We start from the raw sequence: 26,291 nt of genomic DNA on the forward strand, positions 1-26,291 counted from the left end.
TGCGATGGCGGCGAGACTCACAGCGTTTGGGCCCCAGGAGCTAGCAGGCGAGTGTCTGGTCTGCAGGTGAGTTTCTCCCCTCTGTGCCCCGGCGTTTTCCTTGGCCCCCGCTCCACCGAGGGAGCGTCCCTTGATGTAGCGCCTCCGGGCGCGCTCTGGCCGGATGCCGGAAGTGGCCGCTATGCTCCCTGGGAGCTGTAGTCTCTAGCCGCGGGATGGAATGCGATGGCGGCGAGACTCACAGCGTTTGGGCCCCAGGAGCTAGCAGGCGAGTGTCTGGTCTGCAGGTGAGTTTCTCCCCTCTGTGCCCCGGCGTTTTCCTTGGCCCCCGCTCCACCGAGGGAGCGTCCCTTGATGTAGCGCCTACGGGCGCGCTCTGGCCGGATGCCGGAAGTGGCCGCTATGCTCCCTGGGAGCTGTAGTCTCTAGCCGCGGGATGGAATGCGATGGCGGCGAGACTCACAGCGTTTGGGCCCCAGGAGCTAGCAGGCGAGTGTCTGGTCTGCAGGTGAGTTTCTCCCCTCTGTGCCCCGGCGTTTTCCTTGGCCCCCCAAATACCACTTTACACTTTGGGCAAACAAATGTTATTTTCCAGAAGAAAAACTTTTTTCTGAAAAAACATAATTTTTGCCTTTAAAAAATGTAATCCGTTTTTCACTTTTAGAAAATACAAAGTCCACAAACATCAGCTTGTCATTTTCATTGAGTACACCATGTAAAAAATGCCTCCCACAGACAGATTCAGCTGCAAATACCCAGATATTACCATCATAGGCCATGGATGCTTCCATAACACTGAGAATACCTGTGTTATGCTAACAATGGGAAGCATTATACCAGGGCTACCACTGTGCCAAGGCTAGGTGCCCACCATATATTAGTTTCTGCCATTATTATGGGAGAAGTGGTTGCCATTCTGTAACGGATGGCTAAAAGCAGGCCAGTCATGCTCCTATTATGTCAATGATGGCAGCAGGTAAGGCACAACTAGACCAAAATGCCCCATATATTCAAGGATGAAAATCATTATGGCTTTGGCACAATTATGCCATGAATGGACACACTTGCATAAGAGATAAGGCTCTTATGTTGGGGAATAGCATACATGTTTGGCAGTCCTTGACACTATTTGAACCTTCAATGATTCATCACTGTTTATTAGGGAAGGACACAATATAAGACAGACACATCCACATATAAATGAATGCAGATGCTTCTACTGTTCTCTGCCTGGATGCACACTCTCTTCTCCACCGCTATTGGTTAGTCATGCTCCCAACTAACACATTTTCACCCTAGTTCCTGCATTCACACACTTTGGTGGGCACTGGGTGCTGCTGCCACTATCCTTTCATGTCACATGTTTCACACGTGGTGTGACTGATAGAGCAGGTTGTGTAACATGGCCAGTGTCCTTGTTAGATTTAAAGTTGATAGAGATGACCGGAGGCCCCTCCAACCCTTGGAACTCTAACTTTTGGCCTCCCCTCCTAGGCAATCCCCCCCATCCCGCGGAATCTGTAAAGAGCCTAGGGGTTATCATCTGCAAAGATCTGTCTATGAAGCTTCAGATTGGCGCAGTGGTATCGTCTTGCTTCTTCCATCTTCGTAGAATCCGAAAGATCTCGAGATTGTTAACTACCGAGGCCTTAACCCTTGTCCTTCTGGCCTTGGTCATTTCCCACATTGACTCTGCCAACTCACTTTATGTTGGCATCCCTTCCTATCAGCTCCGTCGCCTGCAATTGGTACAAAACCAGGCAGCTAGGCTCATTTTTCACCAACCTAGACACCACCATGTTCGTCCCCTGATGAGGAGCCTCCACTGGCTCCCGGTGGCTAAACGCTGCAAATTTAAATTGGGCTGTACCATTCTCAAAGCCTTGGCCGGTCTTGGCCCAGCTTTCATCTCCTCCTTGATCTACCGCTATCTTTCCTCTCGTGACCTCCGCTCCTCTCATTTGTCCCTGCTCACTACCCCACCTTTAAACGAAAGAAACACGGTGGTCTCAGATTCTCTTTCCTTGCGCCTCATTTTTGGAACTTCCTTGCGCCTCATTTTTGGAACTTCCTCCCCTTGGAATTCAGATTAGTAACATCCTATACCCACTTTAGATCACTTCTGAAGACCCTGTTGTTCACTCAGGCATATGAGTAAGGTTCTGACCATCATACATCTGCCTTCCCCCGTTCACAGCGCCATGAAACTGTTTGGTAAAAGTGCGCTCTATAAATAACTTTAACATAACATAACACAACAGATGGTTAATGTGGCATACCCCATCGGCTAACACAGTGCGTGTTTGAGTGTTATCATGCAGCCCTGCCCTTGGTTTGGCTGGCTGAAACCCTTAAGAGTATTGAAACAAGCATTGCTGCCTTCTTTAATCTGCACAGACTCTCTGATACTGGCTTGGCCTCTGAAAGTTACTTTGAAGGTGCTGGTGAGCTATCAGTAGCTCCCAAGCCCCTCGTTGGAGACCCCAGCTTTAGAGTTTATTATGAGAAGGAACTCTTTTTTTGTGGGTTATTAACCTTAGTTTCAATAAATGTGTGTTTATATTTATTTCTTAAGCACACAGCTTTAGCTTTCCAACTCCTACCTTCTCAGTGTGTGAGTGAATTAACAGATTTAGTTCCCACATATTTCTTCATCTGCTGCTCTTCCCTCCCAATCAAATTAATGAAAAATGTTTATTAACGTATTTTTTATATTAAGGGAATATATATTCTGGAGTACAAGAAAGGATTTTCATCATGATAGAAGAATTCAAAAACGTACCTGCACTGAAAATAAAATATAGCAAATATGTATTTTATGTTTTTTGTAACACTTAAAACTCTGTAGTTGCCGAAACGAGCTTTATCCTCTTTTGATAAATGTTCAACTGTTAATTCAAGTATGCTCAGACTTGCTTTGATTGCTTCTCTTGAGCAGCACCGTTGACACAAAATCATTGGCTCCTCTAAGATGTGGATCGTTTTTGGAATGTTTTACGTGCAGGGTAAGGCAGTTGATCTTTCACCAATTAATGTGCCTCAATGTTTAATTTCTTTCCTTTTTTGCGAAGAGGACTGTGTTTAATGACACCATCACAACTCATGAAAATAATCAAAGGACATCCTATTTAAATTCAACAGAGTACTTTTCTCAATATACAGAATATCCTGCATTTGCAACTAGAATTCATTTGGGCTCATCACTCCTACTGAAAACAACATTTGAAGAATTGTAATTTATTTCTCATGTGAAGTATTGCAGACAATAATATTCCCAAGACGAAAATTAAAGGAGGCACATTTAAACAGTGTGTCCTATTAAAGGAGTCTAAAAAAAGCAGTACAGATGTAGCTTGGTGAAGAAGTAACTCCAAACAGCTGATTTAAATACCCCAGAACAGAGGAAAATGAGGGACAGCTTTTTCACCAGCAATTGGAAAACCTCAAGAATTGGCCCTCTTTTTTCCGCACCAGCAAACACCACAGTAGAGGGAAACATCATGAACCAGATTCCAGCATCATAAAACTTCACCAAAGACAGCTGAGAGCGCAAAATCTGTTTGCGTTCTAAAATTCAAAAGCACTCTGCCAATCATTACGCACATAAAGCCAAGAATACCTCTATGTCTGGACCAGATAGTTGCTTCTAAGCAAACAGAAAAGAGTGATGCTGAAATCAAACGCTCTTTTGGTTTTTGACCCCCACTCAGTTTTCAATATAAAGTTTGACTTGGCAGTTATTAGTACTTGCCCACATAATTGTTTTAGGAGTTAGGTAGATTAATGTCTAAACCTATCAGAAGCATACAGTGGCATCACGCAAAATGATGGGACCCCCGCAGAATGTTTTTAGGGGCCCTTGAGTCCCCCATATCTCACATATATTCATTGGCTGTGGGCTGAATGGGTGCCACCTGAAGGTTTAGGGCCCCTTAAAGGGTTTGGGGTTACCTTGTGTCGCAAGGACTAAAGGGGCCAGTGTTACGCTCCTGGATGCATTCTAACAATAGATGTGGTTGGTTTCCCACCGAATGTTTAAGCCCACTAAATAGGGTGAGTTTCCCACCACATGTGTACCAGTACTAAATTGAAAGGACCTTCTTAGACTGTTTTCCCACTTGCTTTGTTTCATTTTTATTTTTGTCTTAAGCAGAGCTATGGTAGTCATTTTGTTTGTCTCTCATATCCCACATCTTTAACCAGACTTGGTATACTCAATTAAGAGTAAAAGTTAATTGAAAGATGTAACTTAATCACATTACATGGGATCTTAGATTTTAACATATTTGTGTTCTATTTTAAACATTATTAGATGCATGTGTGTCCACAAACTGGAAACTGAAAGCTAATCTCATATTGAGGCTACTAGGAGCAGAATACTGGTTATATCTTTGATTGCTTGAACAGTCTCCTAGTAGACCTGTTTTGGACACTGCTACCCTATATACAAAAACACTCCTTCTAACCACAGCTTTCCCTTCAGAGGGCTGTTTCCCACTTACTTAAGCACTTTATTTCTGCCGGGACTGAGTAGCACCTATAAAGTCACTTGTATGTCTGTTTGTTATTTTCTACACATCAGTAATTCCCCTTTCTTCTATATTTACATAGCATTCTTAAAATCTGAAATTTATGTTACACCTGGCTAATTTTAGTGCTCACCTTTCAAATTGTCTGCTGAAATAGTCACGTCTGGGGAACAAGTGGGCAAAATAAAATTTCAAGTAACTATACCGGGTCCTTTATAGTGCTAGGTTGGACGAAAATAGTGGCAGAGTGAACATAATGACCTTATATAAAAGAAGATAAGTGAACTGCAATACAAATCTTGGAAGTGAAGAATGGACATTTAGTTACAAAGCGATATAGCGACTCCATCAACGTCAACATCCGGTTGACGATGTTGCCAAGGAGTCACGCGACGCCCTCAACCGTCGTGCAGAGTTTCTTCTGGAAACATTGTTTGGGATCCAGTCTGGCACGCACCTGGAGAGGGGGGGCGAATTCTAAGGTAAGGAATCTGTGGCTAGACTATGTCTCTACTAAATAAGGCATTACCGAAGGTAGATAACTGAACACTGATAAACCTAAACAGCCAAAATGGATCTGGCCCAGCAGTCTGGGCAAGACTGTTCCTATTAGACCAGGCCCGAGTCTAATTTGCATGTGGACAATCTCTGTCTGCAGTGGTATAGTGGGCAAAATAACATATACTGTAATACAGACCACATAATTACCCATGAGTGAGATTATAGCAAGGATTTCACCAATTACGTTTTTGTTTGAAACACCCTGGGTGCAACAGGTATACCCAGACTGAGGTCCTGTGCTCACTGTGACTCTGGATTAAAGCTGAACCTTACAGAAAAGGTGCAAACTTGTGTCAGTTGTCAATTTGATATGAGTTGGCAAAATGGGCTGTACTGCTACTCTTGAAGCGGAACCAAATGTATTTTGCATATAGTTGGTCTGTGCCAGGAGGGGCATAGTGTGAAACAAATTATGCACTAGAAAGTGCTCCTGAATAGTTACCAGTTAATTCAAGCATTACACCTATCACTTTTTAAATAGAGCTCCCACGGAGCCTTTCCTCAAAGCCAAGCTCCTTATCATCTATTATCTCACTGTGAATGTTAAGGACGCTGTTGAGACCATAATCAAGAGAGCCCTCTTTGTCGATGGCAAGAAGGACCTGCTCCTTGACAGGAGCCTCCAGCAGAGGATGACTTCAGTGTTGGGGGAGGTATGTTTGCAAGCCTACCTTTTAGCACCTGGAGGGACCTGCTGGGAAATGGAAATGAACAGGAGGTGAAGGGCTCTCATAGTTAAGGTAGCCCTCAGAAAGCCTGCACTTTGAGTGAAAAATGAATCTAGGCTTTTGGAAAAAATAATTATCTGTCTAATTTATTGTCGGGTTGTGTGAATCATGGCGTGCTTGATCCATGCTCAGAACTAAGACTTTCATCATTCTTGAGATCAGGTTCAGTTTAAGATGTATTATTTGGACCAGGGGTAAGGATTCCATCACTCTGCCCTTAGATAAAGAAATGAACCCATATGGTCGTATATATTTCTTGGTGCTAGAGGGGGAAAAAGATCACATGTCACAATTAGGAAATTCATGAACAGGTTAATACAATATATAGAATGTCAGATGGGTATTAGTCAGAGCAAGGTTTCTGTGATCAAAAAGGGAAAATTTTTAACAGAGAATTTGAATTTTGTTACATGGGACGGAAGCAAGGTTTCAGAACAGCGTCCCTGCAACTCATACCCTGCATTCCTTGTCCCTGTGAAGAGGTTACAAATCTAACACTTTTCCTGTGTAGATAGCGTTTTTATTCTTTAGATAAATGCTAAGAACAGGAAAGAAGCTGAAGTTTCACAGGTTTTCATTGTAGAGCTTTCCTTATTGTCTTTTTTATAAACACCATCATATACCTCAGTACAGATTATTAGCATTGATAGTGTGGTAAAATACGGTACTTCATTATAAAGCAGTCTCATAATCAGCATCGCTTTTCTGTATTAGTCATCTTGCTTTCTGTAATGCACATGTTGTCTAGTGTGCCTTTTCACCTCCTTATGTATATTTAAACCCTCACCCCCCATGTAGTATCATTTCCCTCGCGCGCTGAGTGCGCAGTAGGCTGATAAGTATCACAACATTTACAAACGACAGGTTTTGAACTTCTCCGGTTCTGGTCTACATTATACTAAGTGTGGCGTATAGATCTGTAGCCTTTGTGGCCGGTCGAGGGGAGACGATCATTTACAGTCATCATTCCTGTATCGGGGTTGGCGCTTTATTTAGTCTCAGGGCGTGCTGTCAGTATATTTGACGCTGGGGCTTACTCTTGCTTTCCTAGTTCACTATCACCATACCGACCCGTAAGCAGAAGTTTCACGGATGATTGACTCACCTTCCAGTCGGTTAAAGAGTCTGAGATGGCTGTCAAGGGTGGTATTAATATCTACTTTTTGACTGAGAGGAAAAAGGCCAAAGGAGTGCGTTTCTAGCTTGACATATTTTGAATATATTGTTCTTGAGTGAAGGATATCCCTACTGAAAAAACCCAATTCAGGTAAGTAATGTATTTATTCCCATTGTAAGTTTATAGTTTGATAGGACCCACCTCGCCAACAGCATCTCCACCCCTGTTTATGTGCCAAATCCCTTTGGCAGTATTGCTGTGTAATGTAATATGTGATGTTTTTATTTATATTTTGGGGTGAAAGGGAATTGAATTCAGGAATAGAAGAAATGCATCACCTGCATTTTGTTATATTCATGGTTCATGGCTGCTGATACTCAATAGCAAAGGCCAAGTAATGGAATGCAACTGTTTTAAAGTCTATCTGTGTTTTCTTTGTATTGAAAGGGAAGTGAGGTGATAGAAGCAATGCTGTTATTAAAATAAAATTGAAGAAAACTTCAAGGTCAACCAATCAATTTGTCAATCGATATACTTCTATCAGAGTTTACACCAAATCATACAAGTCACAAAAAGACGACATCACAATTATACAATAAAGCATACAAAAAATAAAAATATTGACATGAAATTGCATAAAAACATCAAGAACCGAATCGAGCTGATCTATAAACCCCCATATTAAACATTGACACATTATATCAAATTACAAAAGAAGCTAAAAGTTGTATATGTATAAAAGCAGGCTGAGTCGGATATAAATCCAGCATTAAAAAGAGAGATTTTAAGAACTTGTGCCGAAGAGATTTATAAAAAAGACATATCAAAACAATGTGCAAAGTGTTACACTTAGAAAGAAGATCAGAAGTACATATAGGTGGATCAGAATACGTGTACTAAGTTCCCTTGGAATAGAGTAGCTGTTGGAACACATTCAATCTGAAAAAAGTCAAAAGACGACGCGGATAAATTGGCATTTTAAAAAAGAAGATAAGCCTCTATCCCGGGTACTGTTTTGACCATAACACATTTTCGGTAAAGAGGCTTGACTAGTGCTAAAGATTCCCTTTCCATTGTCGTTCTATGAAGAAAGGACTCTTTTTTAACCGTACAACATCTTTTTTGGTGATGCTTAAATGATAAAATATATGTATCTCAGACCTCCCTAGAACCTTGACATTCTCTCTGATGTATACCATTCAGGTAATAATACACATGTTGTCCAATTTCATACAGTAAAATGTTCATACCTTCAGCTAAAAAACTCATTTTTTTGCATTCTAAGAGATACATTACTATCACATCCTTTGAGGTATGCTCTTTTGGAATTCTGTGTCATCACATAGGACTCTGCCTAGATCCTTGTCCTCATTGCTGTCGCATAATTCTTCGGTGACTTCATACATCCCAACAGTATATGGTTCCAGAAACATTAATGTTAGCACTTTATCTGCATGTTCTGCATATTATTTCTAGCATAGCTTCTCTGTGTTTCAACTGATGCCTTGACCTTCATATTGTGTTTTGTTTTTTTGCTATTCATTTTGACAGGTGGAGTATGTTTTTACAGACAAAACTGGAACATTAACAGAAAACAATATGGAATTTATTGAATGTTGCATTGAAGGACACATCTATGTACCCCATGTCATCTGCAATGGTCAAATCCTTCACGATTGTGCTGGCATTGATATGATTGATTCTTCACCTGGAGCTGGTTCAAAAGTAGGAATCTAGTTTTGTCTGTCTGTAATTATTTGTAAAATATCCAACAGTTCAATTTTTGTATTTCAAAGGAAAAGTACATGTACGTGTTTTGATACAATGTTTAATTCTGTCAAAATAACCTCTCTGATATTGTGGCTTTTGGGCATTTTTATTGTTTATTCTAGAAATATGCAGCCAGTTGATTAGTATCTGTTTTTCTTGAATGTGCCATTGTTGATAATCCAGTGTTAAGTTGTAGAAGCATCTAATTATTCCCTTGATACCCACAATCAAAATCAGTCTGTAATAACACGTTAGTCTTACTGCACTCGTTCATAATTGTGTTGTTTCAACTTGGGTGCCTCATTGTAAGGCACATTTAGTATGTATCTTTGGTTCCCCAGAACATTCCACCCAATCACTTTCACTCCTGAGTTAATGAAAACTTGATTTTTTTTGTCCACGAGTTTTAAATGTTTCTGACATTTTCAGTTTTTCTCAAACAATCTTAACACATTAGTCTAGACCTACAAATATTGTGACATTTTGGAGATCTTACTCCCTTTTTAGGTCGAGCCTGGAATACACGCATCCGAAGGATGCGGTCCAGGTGGAGAACTATAGCTAGCTGACTCGGGGGAATGAAGGACAAGAAAGTGCCACGCGCTCTCCGGCTGGATTTCACTGCGTGCACGCGCACCCACACTCACGCATGCGCACATCACAGCCACACGCATACACAGCCAGACGCACACACACCCCCCCCCTCGCCGCACCTACACACACACTAGCGCACCTACACGCACACACAGAGACCCCCCCACACACACACCAGCGCACCTACACTCACTCACGCACGCACGTACGCACACATACAAAGACCCCCCGCCGCCCCCGCCATCGCGCACACACACACACACACACACACACACTGCATACACACACGCTCACACACAGGTGCCAAGCCCCACTTACCGCCTCAGCCGCCTCTCCTTACTTCTGCTGCCATCCACTCTGTGGGCGCGGGCTTCTCGCAAAGTCGGAAGTCCCGCCCCACGACTGCCGTGAGCGTGCACATCCCAAGACCGGAAGTTCGGGAGAGTGCACGCTCACGGCTTGTTAACACCGGCGCCGTCACTTTCTCCTAGTCTTTTAATTTACAGTTTACTAACGAAAGCGATTGGAAATATTAAATGGGGTCTGTGTCTGATTTTATCAGTAGTCGTTTTTGTAAAATGTTTTGTTTTGTTAATGTATAGACGTGTTTAGAACATTAAAAGGTGACCCTTTTTTTCCATTTTTTTCCTGGAGTTCCAGCCGGAACGCCGCGGTAGTTTGAGACCCGGCCACTGATGCAAGGGAGCTCTCGCTTGTGAAAGGTCAAAACGGAGATTTCTGCTTTTGTTTTTCTTGCTTAAAGGACGTGTTTTTCCCACGGCTGGAGCGGATTCATTTTCGCCAGCGCTGCCTGAGTCACTGGCACCGGTTTAAAGGAGATGCGAGTCACTGAGACAGCTCAGTCGGTTGTGTGCCTGCTGCAAACATCTGTGCGTCCTCTGCACACCAGAAGTTTGAGAGCGGCCAGAGTGGCTAAGCCACTCATCCATCTGCAGGAAATAGAATAAGTTCCATTGAGGCGGTAATAGCAACGTGTTATTCAAGCGCCTAGATTCAATTCCGTTTGTGGTGTATGCTAAAAAGCATGGCAGTGATTAATTATTTACAAACCTACTCTCTTTGACTGGCTTAACAGTGAACATCCGCATAAAAGTGTGCCAATATTGTAATTGCATTACGCATATAATAATAATTTAGCGTTTGTATAGCGCTTCGTACACTGAAAGGGAAGTCGGTGCGAATTTTCGGGCGGGCAGCGGCTTTATGACAAAGGATTGTGTGATTTCCAGAACGCTGTATTTGTGGTGCTCACATGTGCTGTGGCGTGTTTTGGTGTGCTGCCTGCATGGCTGACCAGAGAGGCGCTATGCTGTTGTCTTGGGTCATAGCGCCTGGCGGTGCGATGGCGGAGGGGGTATGAGCCTTAGCCACACAAAAACGAGTCATAACTGTAAGTGCTAAGTTACTCTGCAGAGTGCAGTGATCTTGAATGGTCTCAGGCTAGGCAGGGATTTTATAACACAAACAGGGGGAGGGGGCGAGGGTGAAGTGAGCACGTGCGCCGGACACAGAGGGGTTCACAATGTACTAGTGATCTACTGTGTATAGCCAATCAAACAAACAGCAGCAGCTACCCCCACCCTTCTGTGCCTGAAGGCTGTCTACCAGTGAACCGCTATCTATACCCCACTTACCCCCGCTCTCCCAAGGTTACACGCACTCACGCACATATCGATATCATATGACTGAGGAACGGCAGACAGCCCGAAGCCTCCCCCAGTCGAGCAGATTTGCCGTTTTCCCCTGCTCGTGTCACTGTGACTTTGCACGGGCTGCGGTCTCCCAGCTGGTGTCAGAGCCTGTGAAACAAAAACAGAACTTTGTTTTACGATGTAAAAACATTGAGCTGTGAGACTGAAAGACTCGGTGCCACCCGGGCACCTTTTAGGTTCGCCTGCCTGCTTGCAAATCTCTTGTGAAGAAAACAAATCTTAAAGAGGGCTTAGAGCCGGTCCATCACTTCACTTAATCTACCATTGGTTGACCATGAAATCACTCTCGGATCCTCGCTTCCAATTGGTTCGTCTCCTCCTCCTCTCCGCCTGCTTCCTCCTGGGTTTCAGCCTTCCTGTCCATACTATGGACCATGGACCAAGCACTGCTCCTGTGTCCTTCCACTGGCCGCAGCCCCTTCAGGTACTCTTGTTTACTCTCCAGTCACCCTGCCCGACGTCATTCTCTGTAACCCACTCATCCCCGCCTTTATTGCCCACCCCTAGCTCTCGTTTAGTCTTTTTAGTTGTTGTCAGGTTAATATAGTGGTAACGCCACAGCTTTAAGTTAGATTAAAACACTGGTTGGAGGTGGGGGCTGGAGGGGTGGGAGGTCTCTCTAAGGGTTGTTTCCAATGTCATTAAGGGCGCAGCTTAAAAACACATGAGCTAAAAATCTGTGCTTACAATAGTGTACCTACCGACTTGTTGCTGTTTCTGTCATTGCATCCAGATATATGAAACAACAAGTAACATCATACCTACAACAAGTCAGGACTATTGGCTTTGTCAATGGTTGTTAGTTGCATAAGATAATAAAGCAGCAACTATGGCTTGTGTATAATATTGAAAAAGCATCCACTTAAATCCCTGGTGACACCACTACAATGTTGCTGCTCCCAAGTTTCAAAAAGAGAAGGGAAATCCAGAGATAAAATGACTCTTTAAAAGATTTACCTTCCCCTACAACGCTCACCTTTCATGACGTCATGCCGTAACTTCTCCACTTGTGAGAAGTGAGCACACTGCTCACTTCGATGTGCCTGCTGTCACTGCAGTCTGGAAAAAAGGGACAAAACAGATCCCAATAGAGACCCGTTTTGAGGCCCCCTTTAAAAAACTGCCGGTGCTCAGCACCGGTGAGACCTGGTCCACTTAAAGCCCTGGGTAACTCGACCCAGAGGTACTGGGGTGGATTACTTGAGCACCAGTTACATTACACAAGGACACCTTCATTTTTGTTTTTTTAGGCACAAGGATATTAAGTGATTTGCCCAGAATCACAGGATGCTGAGCAGACAAGAAGACTCAAACCCAGTTTACCAGTCCGCAGCTCTTGCTGTTTTGCCACATCCTTTCCCCCCAGAGGAAGGGTTGCTTGCTAACACCGTGCTGATTTAAGGCTTTTGCACAGTGAAACAGGCTGCGGTGCAACATGCTTTAGAGTGAATAAAAGCGCTATGAAGTGGTCAACGCTGGACGCGCCATAGCACTTTCTTTTTATTAATCTGAGTCATATTGCGCAGCAGATCGAGCTGCTCTGCAAACACCTTTAAATCAGTGACAATGCCAATAGTTCTCGCATAGGTGAAACATAATTGCTTTGCCAATGCTTGTTTATTAGGTCGAGCGTAGCGAAGGGACCTCTAGTATACTTTAGTATACTTTGTAAATGGGACAGGGGAGGTGCACGCGCTTTCCCTCGCGGATTTGACCTCGTGGGCGCGCACGCCCAGGCCGGCGCCGTGCACATCCCCTGTCCCACTTTCACTGCAAGTCAGCCTCTCGCGCGCGCATGCATGCACACAGACACACAGACGGCGCACACGCACTTACACAGACACGCAGGCACCCAGACAGGCAACCCCCCCCCCCACAGTCACACACACACACACACGCATACACACAGACTGCAAGACACATACACACACGCACGCACGCTCACACCCAGCCCGCCGCCGCACGCGCGCGCACACACACATGCCCCCCGCCCTCGCAGCCCAGCAACAACCCCACTCACCGGCTTCCTTGGTGCAGCGGCTCTCACCGGCAGCAGGACTCTTCCTCCCTTCTTCGGCACCGGGGCGCAGGGTATGCTCCTGCCTGCTCCGGTGCTCCAAACAATCGCGGCTCTTCCGTGGGAGGCGGGGTAGGCTCCCGCCCTCCTACTTCCTGTTTCCGGTTGTCCCGCCCGGCCTGCCTGACTTCCTGGTTGCAGGCCGGCGGCGCGACGTATTATTGCGCTCTCTGATACACTGAACATAATTTCACAAAAGTTCTTTAGAAAAGTTTAAGCTATTGCCATTATAAATTACAATAACTTTTATTTAAGTATTAGTTATTTAAAAAAATTAAACGCCATTGTTATTTGTAATATCAATACATCTAAGTCATGTAAATACAAAACATATTGCATTACAAATGCTATAGGTATCACATTTGCGAAAGTTATAACTATTGGCATTGTAAATGACAAAGCTATTAATTTAGGTATTTAAAAAAAAAACATAAATAAAAACTTTGCCATTTACAATACCAATAGCTCAAACTTTCCTAATGCGAGACCTATTGCATTGCAAATGCTTGTTTCATTTAAGTTCTTAAAGAAGACCGCTATTTTCAATTTGTGGCTTCTGCGAAGACTACCAAAGTTTAGCTTAAATGTGTGGTGTGTTTATTTCTGTCTCATAGTTTTGGGTAGGGTTTTCCAACATTTTGCTATCAACATGAAACAAGCATTTGCACTGCAATAGGCCTCGCATTTGTGAGAGTTTGAGCTATTGGCATTGCAAATGGCAATGCCTTTTATTTATGTGTTGGTTTTTAAAACCGATAAATAAAAGGCTTTGTCATTTATAATGCGAGATCTATTGCATTGCAAATGCTTGTTTGTAAAAGCACAGCATGGGCCGCTTTAAAAAAAAAAGCATTTTGTTTGTCGAGTTGACAAACAAATGTTTTTTTTTGTAAAAACGCCCCATGCTGTGCGTTCACTATAATGGTGGCCACACCCCTTTCTTTAGCTGCGACTCGTCTAAAGAAAGGGGCTTAGCCGCAATTAAAGTGAAAGCGCGGTATAAGGCGCTTTTACAAAAAAAAGGCATTTGTCTCCCAAGCTGACAAACAAATGTTTTTTATTTTGGAAAAGCACCCCTTTCCGCGCTATCACTTTAATAGCGGCTGCACACCTGGCTTTAGACAAGCTGCATCCAAAAAAAGGGGCACGAGCGCCTTTAAAATGAAATCACGGAATAGGGCGCCTTAAAACCAAAAAGCTAATATATAGGAAGAAAAACAAAACGTGCAGTTGCGTTCGGCTCCACAAACAACAAACCAAAGGCACAGCCGCCATTACATCAGCTGAGGTGTGCTGTGCTATGAAAATCAAAAAATAAAGCGTTGCGAGAGAGCAGGAGAAAACCATTTAACAAAATAGTTCTCGGAGGCTGTAATTAAAGCGTACCGAGAAACAGCACATGCAATAGGGGGTGTCCTCATGGAAGTTTACAAGATGAGACAAGGCAGTACTAATGAGGGACTACTAAGCCTATTGACCAATAAAAAGCCACAGTTTACAAAGGACAGTGACAGGAGTTAATTAAAAAGAGAGGCGAAACTGGGCGGAGCTGAATACAGCATGTCTCGAAGAGACAGCGCAATCGCTGCCTAGACAAGACCTAAAAAGAATGGCCCCAGGTCAGATTTTTCTGAAATTATGAATACGAGAGAGGCTTTCATCTGCCTAGTGTAAGGTTAGAAAAAGAATGCCTGAAATATCTCTTGGAAAAAAAAACCCTCTGGTATCATCTATTTATAGCCTGGTGAAGCAGACACATCAATTTTTTGACTGCATCAGGAGTCAATGTTAGGACGTGAAAATCTCTACTGTTGAATATTATGATACTTGGGAGTATCTCATGTACATAGTGTAGGAGTAGCAATCACAACCATTACCAGAGTTGCAACTCAATAAGAACATCTCGGATGTAGAAACATTTGTTTTTCTCAAGGTTTTTAGGTGAAAATATCATTTATTATTGGTTTAAGGAAGATATCTGTATACATTTTTGGACCCAGGGTTCATACTTGTTTCACAAGAGCAAAACAGGTTTCAATCGCCTCAGGCCAAACAATGGTGGGACACGATGTCATCTAGGTGCCTATAATCAGTATTCCCAGTTTCCGAGTGTTCATTTGAAAAGGCTTGCTCATCCAAGTAGCAGTTGTTATCAGGATGCCCACTTATTAGGGGGAAGATTGAAAAACATTTATGTATCATCTTCATAGTTAAACATAAGAGGCGAGGGAGACCAAAGGCTTTGGCATGCTACAAAAAAAGAATACGGAGAGAATTTATACATAAAAACGGCCTGCAGCATGCAAGTCTGGAAAAAAAATGGTTCCGGTTTAGTGCAGTTCTGTTACTCAGTTTTTATCTTACTAAAACCTCTTAAGGAGCAGAGTGGTCAACTGTGTTAAAAGCAAAAGATGGTTCAACTTGCAGTGTATGACTATTGTTGATTAAGAACCATGATTTCCATGATGGTGGCTGGATATGACAAAATTGAAATAGGATGGTATTTGAAAACTCAGCTGTCTGGCTTTTCAGTAATAGGATCTACTTCTCTCTAAGCACTCTAATTTCAACATGGTACTGTAATTTACCTAAATATGTTTTCTACAAACAAACAACCTCTGACTACTTCTGTCTGGGGTGAGTTAACACAATCACTGACACCCATTTGGTCAAACTATATGTTTAAATATCCTGTTTGGCTGTGTACAGTGTTTACTCACAGAGTGACTCGTGTGTTTGCACTCATTTTTTTACACACTTGTTTGTTAATCATTGTGATTATTCTATTTTAAAATGTATGCATTAAACCTGTAGACTCGTAATCCAATCTGCCACAGGTTTAAAACCCTAAGGCTTCTTTTTTCACATCATGTACTTTTTCTTGGTATATTCGATTTGTGTTCCTACTTTGGCAGAGAGTGTCAGGTTCTGACGAATGCCATCACAACTCTTAGGATAACTCAAGACAGAAACATGCCAATCATTCTCCGCATTAATCCCTGCTTTGTTTTGTTTACATTATCTCTGGAGACAAGAATACAACTTGGGGTCTACCAGGCAATAATTGTAACTCTATCCTGCTCACCAGTATCCCCTCTGCTCTTTGCACAAAAATCAAGCACCCCCACTAAAATCTATAGGAGACGCTCTGGCAACATCCATCTCCAAGTGCACCCCTCTTTTATAGAATTGTAGCCCACATTTTAATGTTCCAGGGGTATCAGTTTGAAAGGGAGCACTATGATGAAGCATGACACCAATTGGGTGAGTGAGGGCTTTTATCCTACAAAATGATTTTCCTTTCTTTGTAGGCACATTACAACAACCATTTTCATACCTGGAGTATCTTTTATGAGTTTTTGGAGGCACAGCTTTATTTGTTGAAGAATAAGTGGCGGTGCCCAAAGGTTTGCTCAGAAGCCTGCGGCCAGCACCGATGCTCCAAATACTTAGGCTACATACTCATATGAATCCACCTCAGGCTTCTTTCATCAACTTACAACACTCCCTGCCCCTTGCTTGATCTCACTCCTTCAGGCTCCTTCTTTCTCCCTTTGCCACAGATTTCCATCTTTCTCTTTCTCATTCTTTCTCCTTTGTACGTTTTCCCTCTCTTGATCTCCGGAAATGTTGGATGAGGAAAAATAAGTGTCAGTCCCCAAAAATAAGTGCTGGTGGCCCCCTCTGGCCCCAAACATAAGTGGTGGTGCCTCCCCACCCCCACCCAGTTACCACAGACTCAAAATAAGCACTGTTGGGAGGTTATACGTATGCATTGCAAAGAAATCTTTGTATTGATGACCGACAACCTGCTGGTCAGACCATACGTAAAAGTACTGCGCTGCTACGCAGTGTATATAGTCATATGTAATCTGGAGCGTGAATGCTAAAGGCAGATACAACCAGGTTTTCAAAAAGCAGTTATTGATAATCACAAAGTGCAAGATAACATTACAATTAGAAAGTAGTGAATACAAAGAGTGTGCAAAGAGACACCTAAGAATAAAACAGTTACTGACTCACCGGAGCCTGAGTGAAGAGAGCTGATACGACTGCAGCGCAAGGTGCTGCCACCCAGGCCAAGCACAGGGGTTGTGTTTACGACACTGGTGAGTCTTGCCAGGTCAACTGAAGGTCCGTCAAAGTGGTTGGAACAGGAACATAGCAGTGGGTAACAATCAGACAGGTTGCAGATATCTTTGAAAAGTCAAATGTTGTTTTTCAATGAAGGCAAAGACTGAGGCTGTTTTTCCAAAAGTCCTCAAGGATAATCCAGAGCCCAGCACATCTAAAGGCCTTAGAGATGGGTCACACAAACAGGTTCAAGATGAACAGCCAAGGGAGCAGGAGAGACCTTCACCCTCAATAACGCCCACTCCCAGAAATGGCTACAACGCCGCTGCTTTCCTGAAACTACCGCTATTGTTTGGTACCGCCAAAAGCAAAATATTGGCGATAAATGAACTGCTTGGGTAGAGGCATTTGATGATTTCATTGATGCATTTGAAGAGACTGATAAAAAAAAAAATCCAGTACCTCAAAAATGTTGCTGGTGTTGGTGTAAAAGAAGTCATAAAGAAAATGCTGCAAACCGATGAAGTCACTTGTCGTCGGATTAAAGAAGTGTTGAATCTCAAGTTTAATCCAATGCCATATGTGGATTATGAAAGATACATCTTCAACCAGGAACGCCAGAAAGCTAGTGAAGCCATTGATGAATTTGTGAAGAGACTCGATACACTCATCAGATATTGTAAGTTCAGTGAATGTAATGATGAAGAAGCTATGCATCTGAGAGTTATTGATGGATGCTTGTCAGATTCATCAGATGACAAATGCTGGCGTGAGTGTTAATGTTCGGCTCTCAGACTGATTTGTAAAGGCTGTGGTAAGGAGAACCATTTTATGAGGGTTTGCAAAGCGAAGGAAAAAGTAAGCGCGTCATGGCGTGAAGACAAAATGGCTGCCATAAAATTTCAGAAGCAACTTTCAGCACACACCCACAAAGCCAAGCGAAGACATCAGTAAAGACAAATCGACACTGAACGAAGAATCAGTTCTTCTATACCAGTATCAAGTGAAAGTGGAGAAAATTAATCTGTCATGTCAATGTTTACCTTAGAAAAGCGTGCTTATGTTGTTTTGACCACTTGTGAAGAAAAATGCCAATCATAGAAGGATTGACATGCCAGAGCACCAAAGTCATTCAACCATTGTCCGAAGATTACACTGAAATTAAATGGCTGTTTGATACCTTTCATTATCGACAGTGGTGCATCAATAAACATTTTGTTTGAGGAGAAATACAATCAATTATCTCCATTACCACAACTTATGCCATCGAAAACCAAAGTGTATACATGGGCTGCATTGACACTCTTAAAAAGTCAAGCTTTCTTTGTAGCGACAGTGAAACACAAGAAAAAGAAGATATAAGCAACCATCCATGTGCTTTAACTCGCAGCGTCCAGTGCCTCTCTACTCGAGTTCAGCACAGCCGCTGGTATGGGACTGATTTCTGTAAATTGCAACACAAATGCTCACTACGAAATAGTAAGTCAGTTCCCTCCGTTATTTCATGGTTTGGAAAAACTTAAGACCATGAAAGTGAAGCTGCATATTAATGAGGACATCCATTCTGTTTCTCAAAGACATAGACAAATTGCTTTTCATTTGCAAGAAGCTATTGAGAAAGAACTTGAATTGTTACTTAAACATGATATTATTGAGCGTTCCACTGGTCCAACGCCATGGGTTTCTCCCATAGAAGTAGTGCCCAAAAAGCAAAGTGAAGGAGCTGTACTCATATGTGTTGACATGCGTCAAGCTAACAAGGCAATTGAATGAGAACGACATACAGGTCCATACGTTGCTGGCATGATAACACAATTAAATGGTGCAAAGGTCTTCTCTTGTCTTGATTTAAATAAAGGTTATTATCAGAACTTGAAGAAGATTGCAACTACATCATATAAACTTTTCTACACATGTTGGTCTTTTTCGATACAAAAGACTATGTTTTGGTGTTCTATCTGCTGCAGAACTGTTTCAAGACGTCATTCGACACCTCATACACCCTGTCATGAATCCGTTCAACTACGGTGATGACATATTGGTTTTTTAAGCTACACAAAAAGACCATGATAAATCTCTTACACAAGTATGTAGTTTACTTGCCGAAGCAGGTTTGACTTTGAATGCAACCAAATGTGAGTTCCATAAGACAAAGCTAAAATTCTTTGGCCCCATCTTTTCTGATGGAGGTATGACACCAGATCCTGCTAAAGTACAAGCGCTATCAAATGCTGATCCCCGGCAAGATGTTTCCATGATGTGTTTATTTCTTGGCTTGGCCAATTAACTGTTCAAAATACATACAAGATTTTGCCACTGTAGGTACTCCGCTGAGAGACTTGACACGAAAGAATGTTTCATTTCATTGGTCACATGAATATGAGAAAAGTTTTAAGATAATTAAACAAGCTGTCGAGAACGCTACTGAAATGGCATATTTCAATCTGAAGCCTCATACAGCGATTGTTGTTGATGCTAGCCCAGTCAGGTTAGGCTCTATCCTGGCACAGCACAGTGTACTCGAAGGCATATTGTGGCATATGCAAGTAGAGGTTTGTCTGAAACAGAACGTGCTTACTCACAACCTTAGAAAGAAAGCTTAGTTGTGGTAGGGGCTTCTGAACATTTCTATGTATTCCTTTACAGAAAACCTTTTACAATGGTAACTGATCATCAGGCTTTACAGACTGTATTTGGAAATTCAAAGGCCAAAATGCTTCCTAGTATTGAACGATGGGGAATATGGCTACAAGACTATGATTATTCCATTGTGCATTGTCCAGGGAAGGATCAGAACCCTGCTGACTACTTTTCCAGAGTGCCTCTACAAGGTCACGGTGCTCCATCCAAGAAGGTTGAGATCTATATCAACTTCATTGTAAAATCAAACACACCAGCAGCCATTTTGTTACCCCAGATTATCACTGCCAGGGGCCATGATAGTGACATGTTAAAGCTGAAGGTTATAATTACACATCAGTCATGGAACCAACACACGCGACCGCTCACCATTGATGGTGAATATCAAAAGTACAAAAATGTCAAGGATGAACTGTTCATTATTCTGGAAGGAGCTATATTATGAGCGGTGAGAATCCTGATTCCTTAGAGTCTGAGACATAAAATAATTGAGGTAGCCCATGAAGGGCACCATGGAATTATAGCCCCAAAATGAGCTCTCCAAACCAGAGTTTGGTTTCCTTACCTTGATGACAGGGTTGAAAAAGAATTAAAGGCCTGTCATTTATGCAACTGCTTTTCTACAAAAACTATTCACCACACCTTGAACATGTCAGAACTCCCAAAGCATGCTTGGGAGAGAATAGCCATTGAATTTTTCAGTCCACTTGACATTGGACATTATTTATTGGTGATTATGGATGAATACTCAGGATTTCCACTAATTGAAGATTTTTCATGCACAAATCAACGAGTCATTGAAAGACTAGATGGCATCTGTGTGACATGGGGTGTTCTAATCATAGTTAAGTCTTACAATTACCCGCCTTTAGTCGAGAGTCCTGAGATATCTTGAAGCATTTGAAAATAAAGCATCAGAAGAGCACACCTTCATGGCCATAAGCCAATGGGCTTGTTGAGCATTTACTGAGTACTCTAAATAAAGTAGTGCAGCATGCCACTTTTTAGAAACTCAATTATAAACCTGTATTGAATGCCACCTTGAGAGCTTTTCGTTCAACACTCCCCTCGACCACAGGTGAAAGTCCTGCAACTTTGAAGTTCAGGAGAGCAATGAATACCAAGTTACCTCAGCAGACCAATCAGAGAAAGAAAGATGAGACAACAGCTCATGAGGAGGACTTGGTAAACAAACAAAAGATGAAAATGTGTGCTGACAAAAGACGACATGCAAATAACATCATCTTTTACAGAGGAGATCCAGTACATCTGTCTACTAAGGGATGCAGGGTGACTGCCCAGGGACCTGGGAAGTCTGTTATGTGAAACTCTTCTCATTTCAGGCACTGGACCAATCGTTCATCTTATCTAGTAGTTGAAAGGGATATTGGGTCTAAAACATCAGCAACTGCTGTCGCTTCTACACTATTGACGCAGATCCTAAACATCGGTGATGACACCTCCCAGTTTACCAGAACAAGATCAGGTTGAACAGTGAAAGTGGCAAGAAGATTGATGAAATTGGAATGTGCATGTCTATCTATATAAATATGTTGTAATATTTTTTTTTTATTTAACAGAGGGGGAGATGTAGTGTCTTGCGAATTAGAAATGGTGGACTCTGTTAGATCCAGATGGACTCTGTAAAACTGTGACGTAAGCGTTAGAGTGGAATGCATTGAAGGCTGGTTTAGAATGCTGGGTCCGCAGTTACACTCAGAAGAATAAGGGTATTACTAAGCTCTGTTTGTGGATTAGTCCTTTGCGGGTAACCAGGCTGGGGAGAAGGCTAAAGGTGGAATCCCCTTTTTATAGTTCAGAGGCAAAATAGAGACCTGCTAGGAAAAGGGAACAATCTGGGATTCATATGCCCAAATAAACATCTTGTCTGCCAAGGTGCACAACATTCCAGATAGGCTTTAAAGAAATTATTTGGGAGACCATTAGGACCAGCAGTGCCTTGAGATTTAGATGCCTTGATGATCTTACAGAGAGCGCTCCTTTCTAGAGGGGCCTTAGCAAGAGTTGAGGCATCCAAAATTTCCCAGCTGCACACATTATCCGTGTACAAAGATTTGATGGGGGAGACTCAAGCTTATTATGGTGATGAATTACACACATCCTATTCAGAATTGTGGTCGAAAATTAAGCTCAAAAACGTTTTGAGGCTGCAAGACATACAAATTTCAGTTACTGTTAGCCATTGTTGATGCATACAGCTCCTCCCAGTTTCCCATACCTTAGGTTTATCATTTTTCTTTAGGAACTTAACCGTTTCTAGCTAGGAAGAATTAAAGGAAAAACTACTACACTTTCTTACCTTTCTGTTCAAAAGCCTTTTTCGCCTACTTTAGTTTTTTTATTGAACTAACACTTTTGTATACACTGAACTGATTTTCTGGTGTTTTGGGAGGTGGTACAGTGCTCAAGTATAGATTTAATTATTTGTACCAGAACAAAATCTTCTTTTGATGGATTGTTTCCCTTCAATTAAACCTAGCAGCAGAGCTTGAAGTTTGTGTGTACCCATCCGTTTCGTAAATGTCTCTTGTTAGATTTGAGGGTCTCTGGTTGGCAAAGGTTTGCACTTATGACAAACAGGGACCCTCTCCTCTAATCAGGTTAAGGGACTTACTCCTTAAAAATAACCGCTGCTCACCCTCTAGGTAGTGTGGCGCGAGCAGACCAGACTAATCTTCAGGGCGTTAGTTGAGTTAAGCATTTATGACCATATACAGTAATAACACTGACCCACCACAAATGGACACTAGGCTGTGCTTTATAAAAAATATGTATGCTTTATGTAAAATATAAATTCTTATGCAGGCTTAATTACAAGACCATCAATAATGTTTTAAAATGCACACAATACTGTTTGGGATCAAGAGTGCTTGGGAAATATGCTTAAACTCAATTCTGTACTGGAGGTAAAAAGATGCTTGATAATCAGCTCTGTACTTGGCGTTAAAATCTGCTTAGTCTCAGGTTGGTAAAACAAGGGGTGTTCTCTTGGTGAATAGGCTGATCTTTATGTTAGCACAGTTCGTCCTGCCTAGGGTGACTCTTTGAGGGTGCAGGCAAAAAGAGAGCCTCTGACAACAAACACGGACTCTCTGGCCCGCGATGCGCACCCTGAGGCGATACGTGTAAAAAGTACCTGTTTACTTGGGGGAGATGTGGGGCAAAAAGGAGAAGTTCCCCCACAGGTTTCTGGTGAGGGTCCGGCTGCAGGTCGGTGCCGCGGTGCGGGAAGTCCAAGCGGGACCCCGGGAGGCACTGCGGAGTGTCCTGGGCGTAGGCGTTCCTTCTTGATGAACCTGGGTTTTTGGAGGCGGCAATGCGGCACGGAGCGGTCTGTACGACACGTACAGGACGGCTCTTCACGTGCGGCACGGCCTCGGGAGTCAAATTGCAGGCTGGTTGTCAGAGGCGGCGTACCAGCCGTATCTTCTTTGCTGGTGCGGGCGGCCTAGTGCGCTCGCAAAGGTACGCGTCGTACCTTGGTGTCCCTGAAGTGCCGTCCGGGACTTTGGGAATCCGTGTGAGACGTACTGGGCAGATTAAGTGTGGTGCGGCTCCAGGAGCTTCAGCATGCGGTACGGCTCGGTACACTTACAGCATAGGGACCGTACCCTGGCTTCCTGAAGCGGCGGTCGGCACTTTGGCAATCCGGGCGAGACGTACTGGGCAGATTTAAGTGCGGCGCGGCTCCAGGCGCTGTAGAGTGTGGTGCGGTTCAGTACGCCTGCAGCGTACGGGCCGTATCTTGCGGGACACAAGCTGGCTGGGTCGTGGCGGCTGGGATGCGGTGGCAATGCGGCTCGATCGGGGGAAAAGAGAGCACGGTGTGAGGCGGCCCAATCAGGCTACGGTGCGGACTCCGGCTCGAAGAGGAGCGGGGCCACCCGGAGTCAGGAGGCACAGCACGGGCTTTAGAAAGGCAGGGTTTCGAGGCGCATTCAGCGATGGCTCCAGCGGGCAGGGACACAAGCAGTCCAGCAACTCTCAGCAAAGGCGGGAGAAGAGCCCAATGGTCCTGGGGCTCAGTTCAGGGGGCCAGCTCGCTTCCAGGCCCTTGGAGATCGCTGTGAGCACAAGTTGCTTTTAGATAATAGCAAGTCTTTCAAACAGCAGCAGGTCTTTGTGAGGTCTCTTCTTCTCCCTTGGCAGAGGGTTCTTCTTGGTTCACAAGCAGGATCTACTGTTTAGGAGCAGGGCTCCTACTTTTATACACAGTTTCTTTTGTCTTTGCAGGCCAGGGGGCCAGAGCCGGGTTCAACCCAGTTTTGGAACACTTTGTTTACAGGAAGCTGCCTTCTTCTTTCAGGGTGCAGGGCAGAGACATCAGACGCTCCGCAGGAGGTGGAGCCAGCATTGTGGTGGCAGAGCACAGCCCTATTCAGAGTCAATGGGCACTCCTCCCACCTATCCTGGGGGTAACCCCTCTATTCACCACCTGGCAGCCCAGACTTATAGAGTGTAATAATTCCAGCAGCCCATTCTGGCCTATGAGAACAGGTAGCCTTGCAATAGTGAAAAACGAAAATGGCTGTAATTCACTATTAGGACATGCCACACACATCAGGGCTTGTCCTACCTTATGCTACAATGCACCCTGCCCTTGGGACTACCATAGGGGTGACTAATATGAAGTTAAGGGAAGGTTTAGGGACTGGTAAGTGGGTGCACTTGCGCAGTCAGCATGACAATACCAGATTGCACGCAGGTTCTGCAATGGCAGACCTTAGACACATTTTAAGAGGCTGCTTCTGTGGGGGGCACAACCAGTGCTGCAGGCCCACTAGCAACATTTGAATTTACAAGCCCTGGCACTCCTGGTGCACTTTACTGGGGACTGACAGTAAATCAAATAAGCCAATCAGGGAAATCAATTAGATGTACAATTTTCATAGGGAGCACTTGCACTGTGGCACTGATTGGCAGTGGCACAGTGCCCTGAGCAGCTAACACCAGCAAAACACCTGAGGCACATCAGCAAAAAGTGGAAGAGAGACTCACGCCAAGGTGCCAGGTCTAACATCTCTCAAACTGATTTGGTCCAAGAAATACCCTTCGAATGCTAGCAGCTATTCGGTTTGCCTACTCCCCTGTGTTTCTTATGTCTTGCTCAATTATGGCACAAGAGTGTCTGTTAGGCAGCAGCATTGTCACTCTCTGTCCGTATAATGACTTCAAAAGAGGTAAAGAGTCTAAAGATTCCGGGTGAAGCTAAAGTGAAATCAATTACTGCATTTCAGTAATTTGAAAAACAAGTGTATTTCTTAGGGGAATTAGGTAAGTCTACCATTCTCAATGATCGTAAATGGCAGTATGTAAAAATATGAATAACTTGGCCCCTTGTGCATCACGTTGAGGAGGGTAATTACATCAAGGATGCCCTAATTCGGGGTGTGGTTTAACGCACTTTAAGATGGCCACTTGCTAAGCACGCTCTGCCGGCCGAGACACAATCTTATCAAAATTCGCACATATGGAGGGCCATCATGGAGTGTAAATTGACCCTGGGCTCTGCTGACAAGGCCGTGCTTCAGACGTGCTGTCAACTGCGGCTGCAGTACGCCTCTGCGACGAACTGGGCACCCCGGACAATAGCGACCTACTCCGTGTGCTGTACACCACATACCTGCTTCGCGGCAGCTGGACGGAGGGCTGTTTCAGGAACCCTGATGATTATTCCTTGTGAGTTGGCAACGAGCGGGGGAACAGCTCCTGTCCCTCCGGGAAGGCACAGGCTGGGACCCGGTAGACACGTGAGAGCCGAGCCGCCATTTTACCATCAGGCAGCTTCGTGCATGCAGACCAGGCAGCTCTGCCGGAGGACTCGCAGCGACATGCAGCATCACTCAGACCGCAAGGTGTGCGCTAGACCCCCTCTGCGACTTCTTACTCTGGCGAGCTCCGTGTTTGACGACGAGGGTGGTTCCCGTGTGAGAGTAGAGCTACCATTTTAACATCAGGCAGCCCTGGGTGTGCAGACCAGGCATCTCTGACGAAGGATTCGCAGCGACATGAGGTCTCACTCAGACCGCGAGACGAGCGCTGGACCCCATCTGTGACACCTCACTCTGGCTTGCTCTTTGTTTGAAGACGACTGTGGCACCCGCAGGCCCTGATGTGGCGGGTCCGGTCTGGAGAGTATACGGCCCAGCGGAGCTACCCCAGGCAGAGGTGTGAGATGTGCCCTGTGCTTCCTGCAGGTTGAAAACGTCTAGCAAACCGGGCAAGAGGTGAGAGGACCCGTATACAAGTGCGACCGACGATTCGGGCTAGCGCCACTGTCTGTTGGCAGGATTGGATGAGACTCCGTAAGTGTCTGGCGAACTGTAACACATAGGTTCGCAAACACAATTATAGCACTTGTGCGCTATCGACCCGACTGGCGATATAGAGGCGTCTGAGCCAAGGGAGTGGGGCACCGTGATAGAGCAGCGTACTGGGGCAGCTACG

General features: G+C 43.9%; 1 protein-coding gene across 3 annotated transcripts in view; it reads left to right on the plus strand.

The window, feature by feature from the left end:
* ATP11A (ATPase phospholipid transporting 11A) overlaps positions 1–26,291 on the plus strand; it is a 912,970-nt gene that overhangs the window by 630,431 nt on the left and 256,248 nt on the right. For all 3 annotated transcript variants that reach the window (XM_078657659.1, XM_078657658.1, XM_078657657.1), the window contains exon 13: positions 8,487–8,660. In XM_078657659.1, the coding sequence (XP_078513785.1) occupies positions 8,487–8,660 (174 nt within the window). The remainder of the gene's footprint in view (positions 1–8,486; positions 8,661–26,291) is intronic.

The sequence above is a fragment of the Lissotriton helveticus genome, chromosome 8 (assembly GCF_964261635.1).
Source record: "Lissotriton helveticus chromosome 8, aLisHel1.1, whole genome shotgun sequence".
Classification (NCBI taxonomy): Eukaryota; Metazoa; Chordata; class Amphibia; order Caudata; family Salamandridae; genus Lissotriton; species Lissotriton helveticus.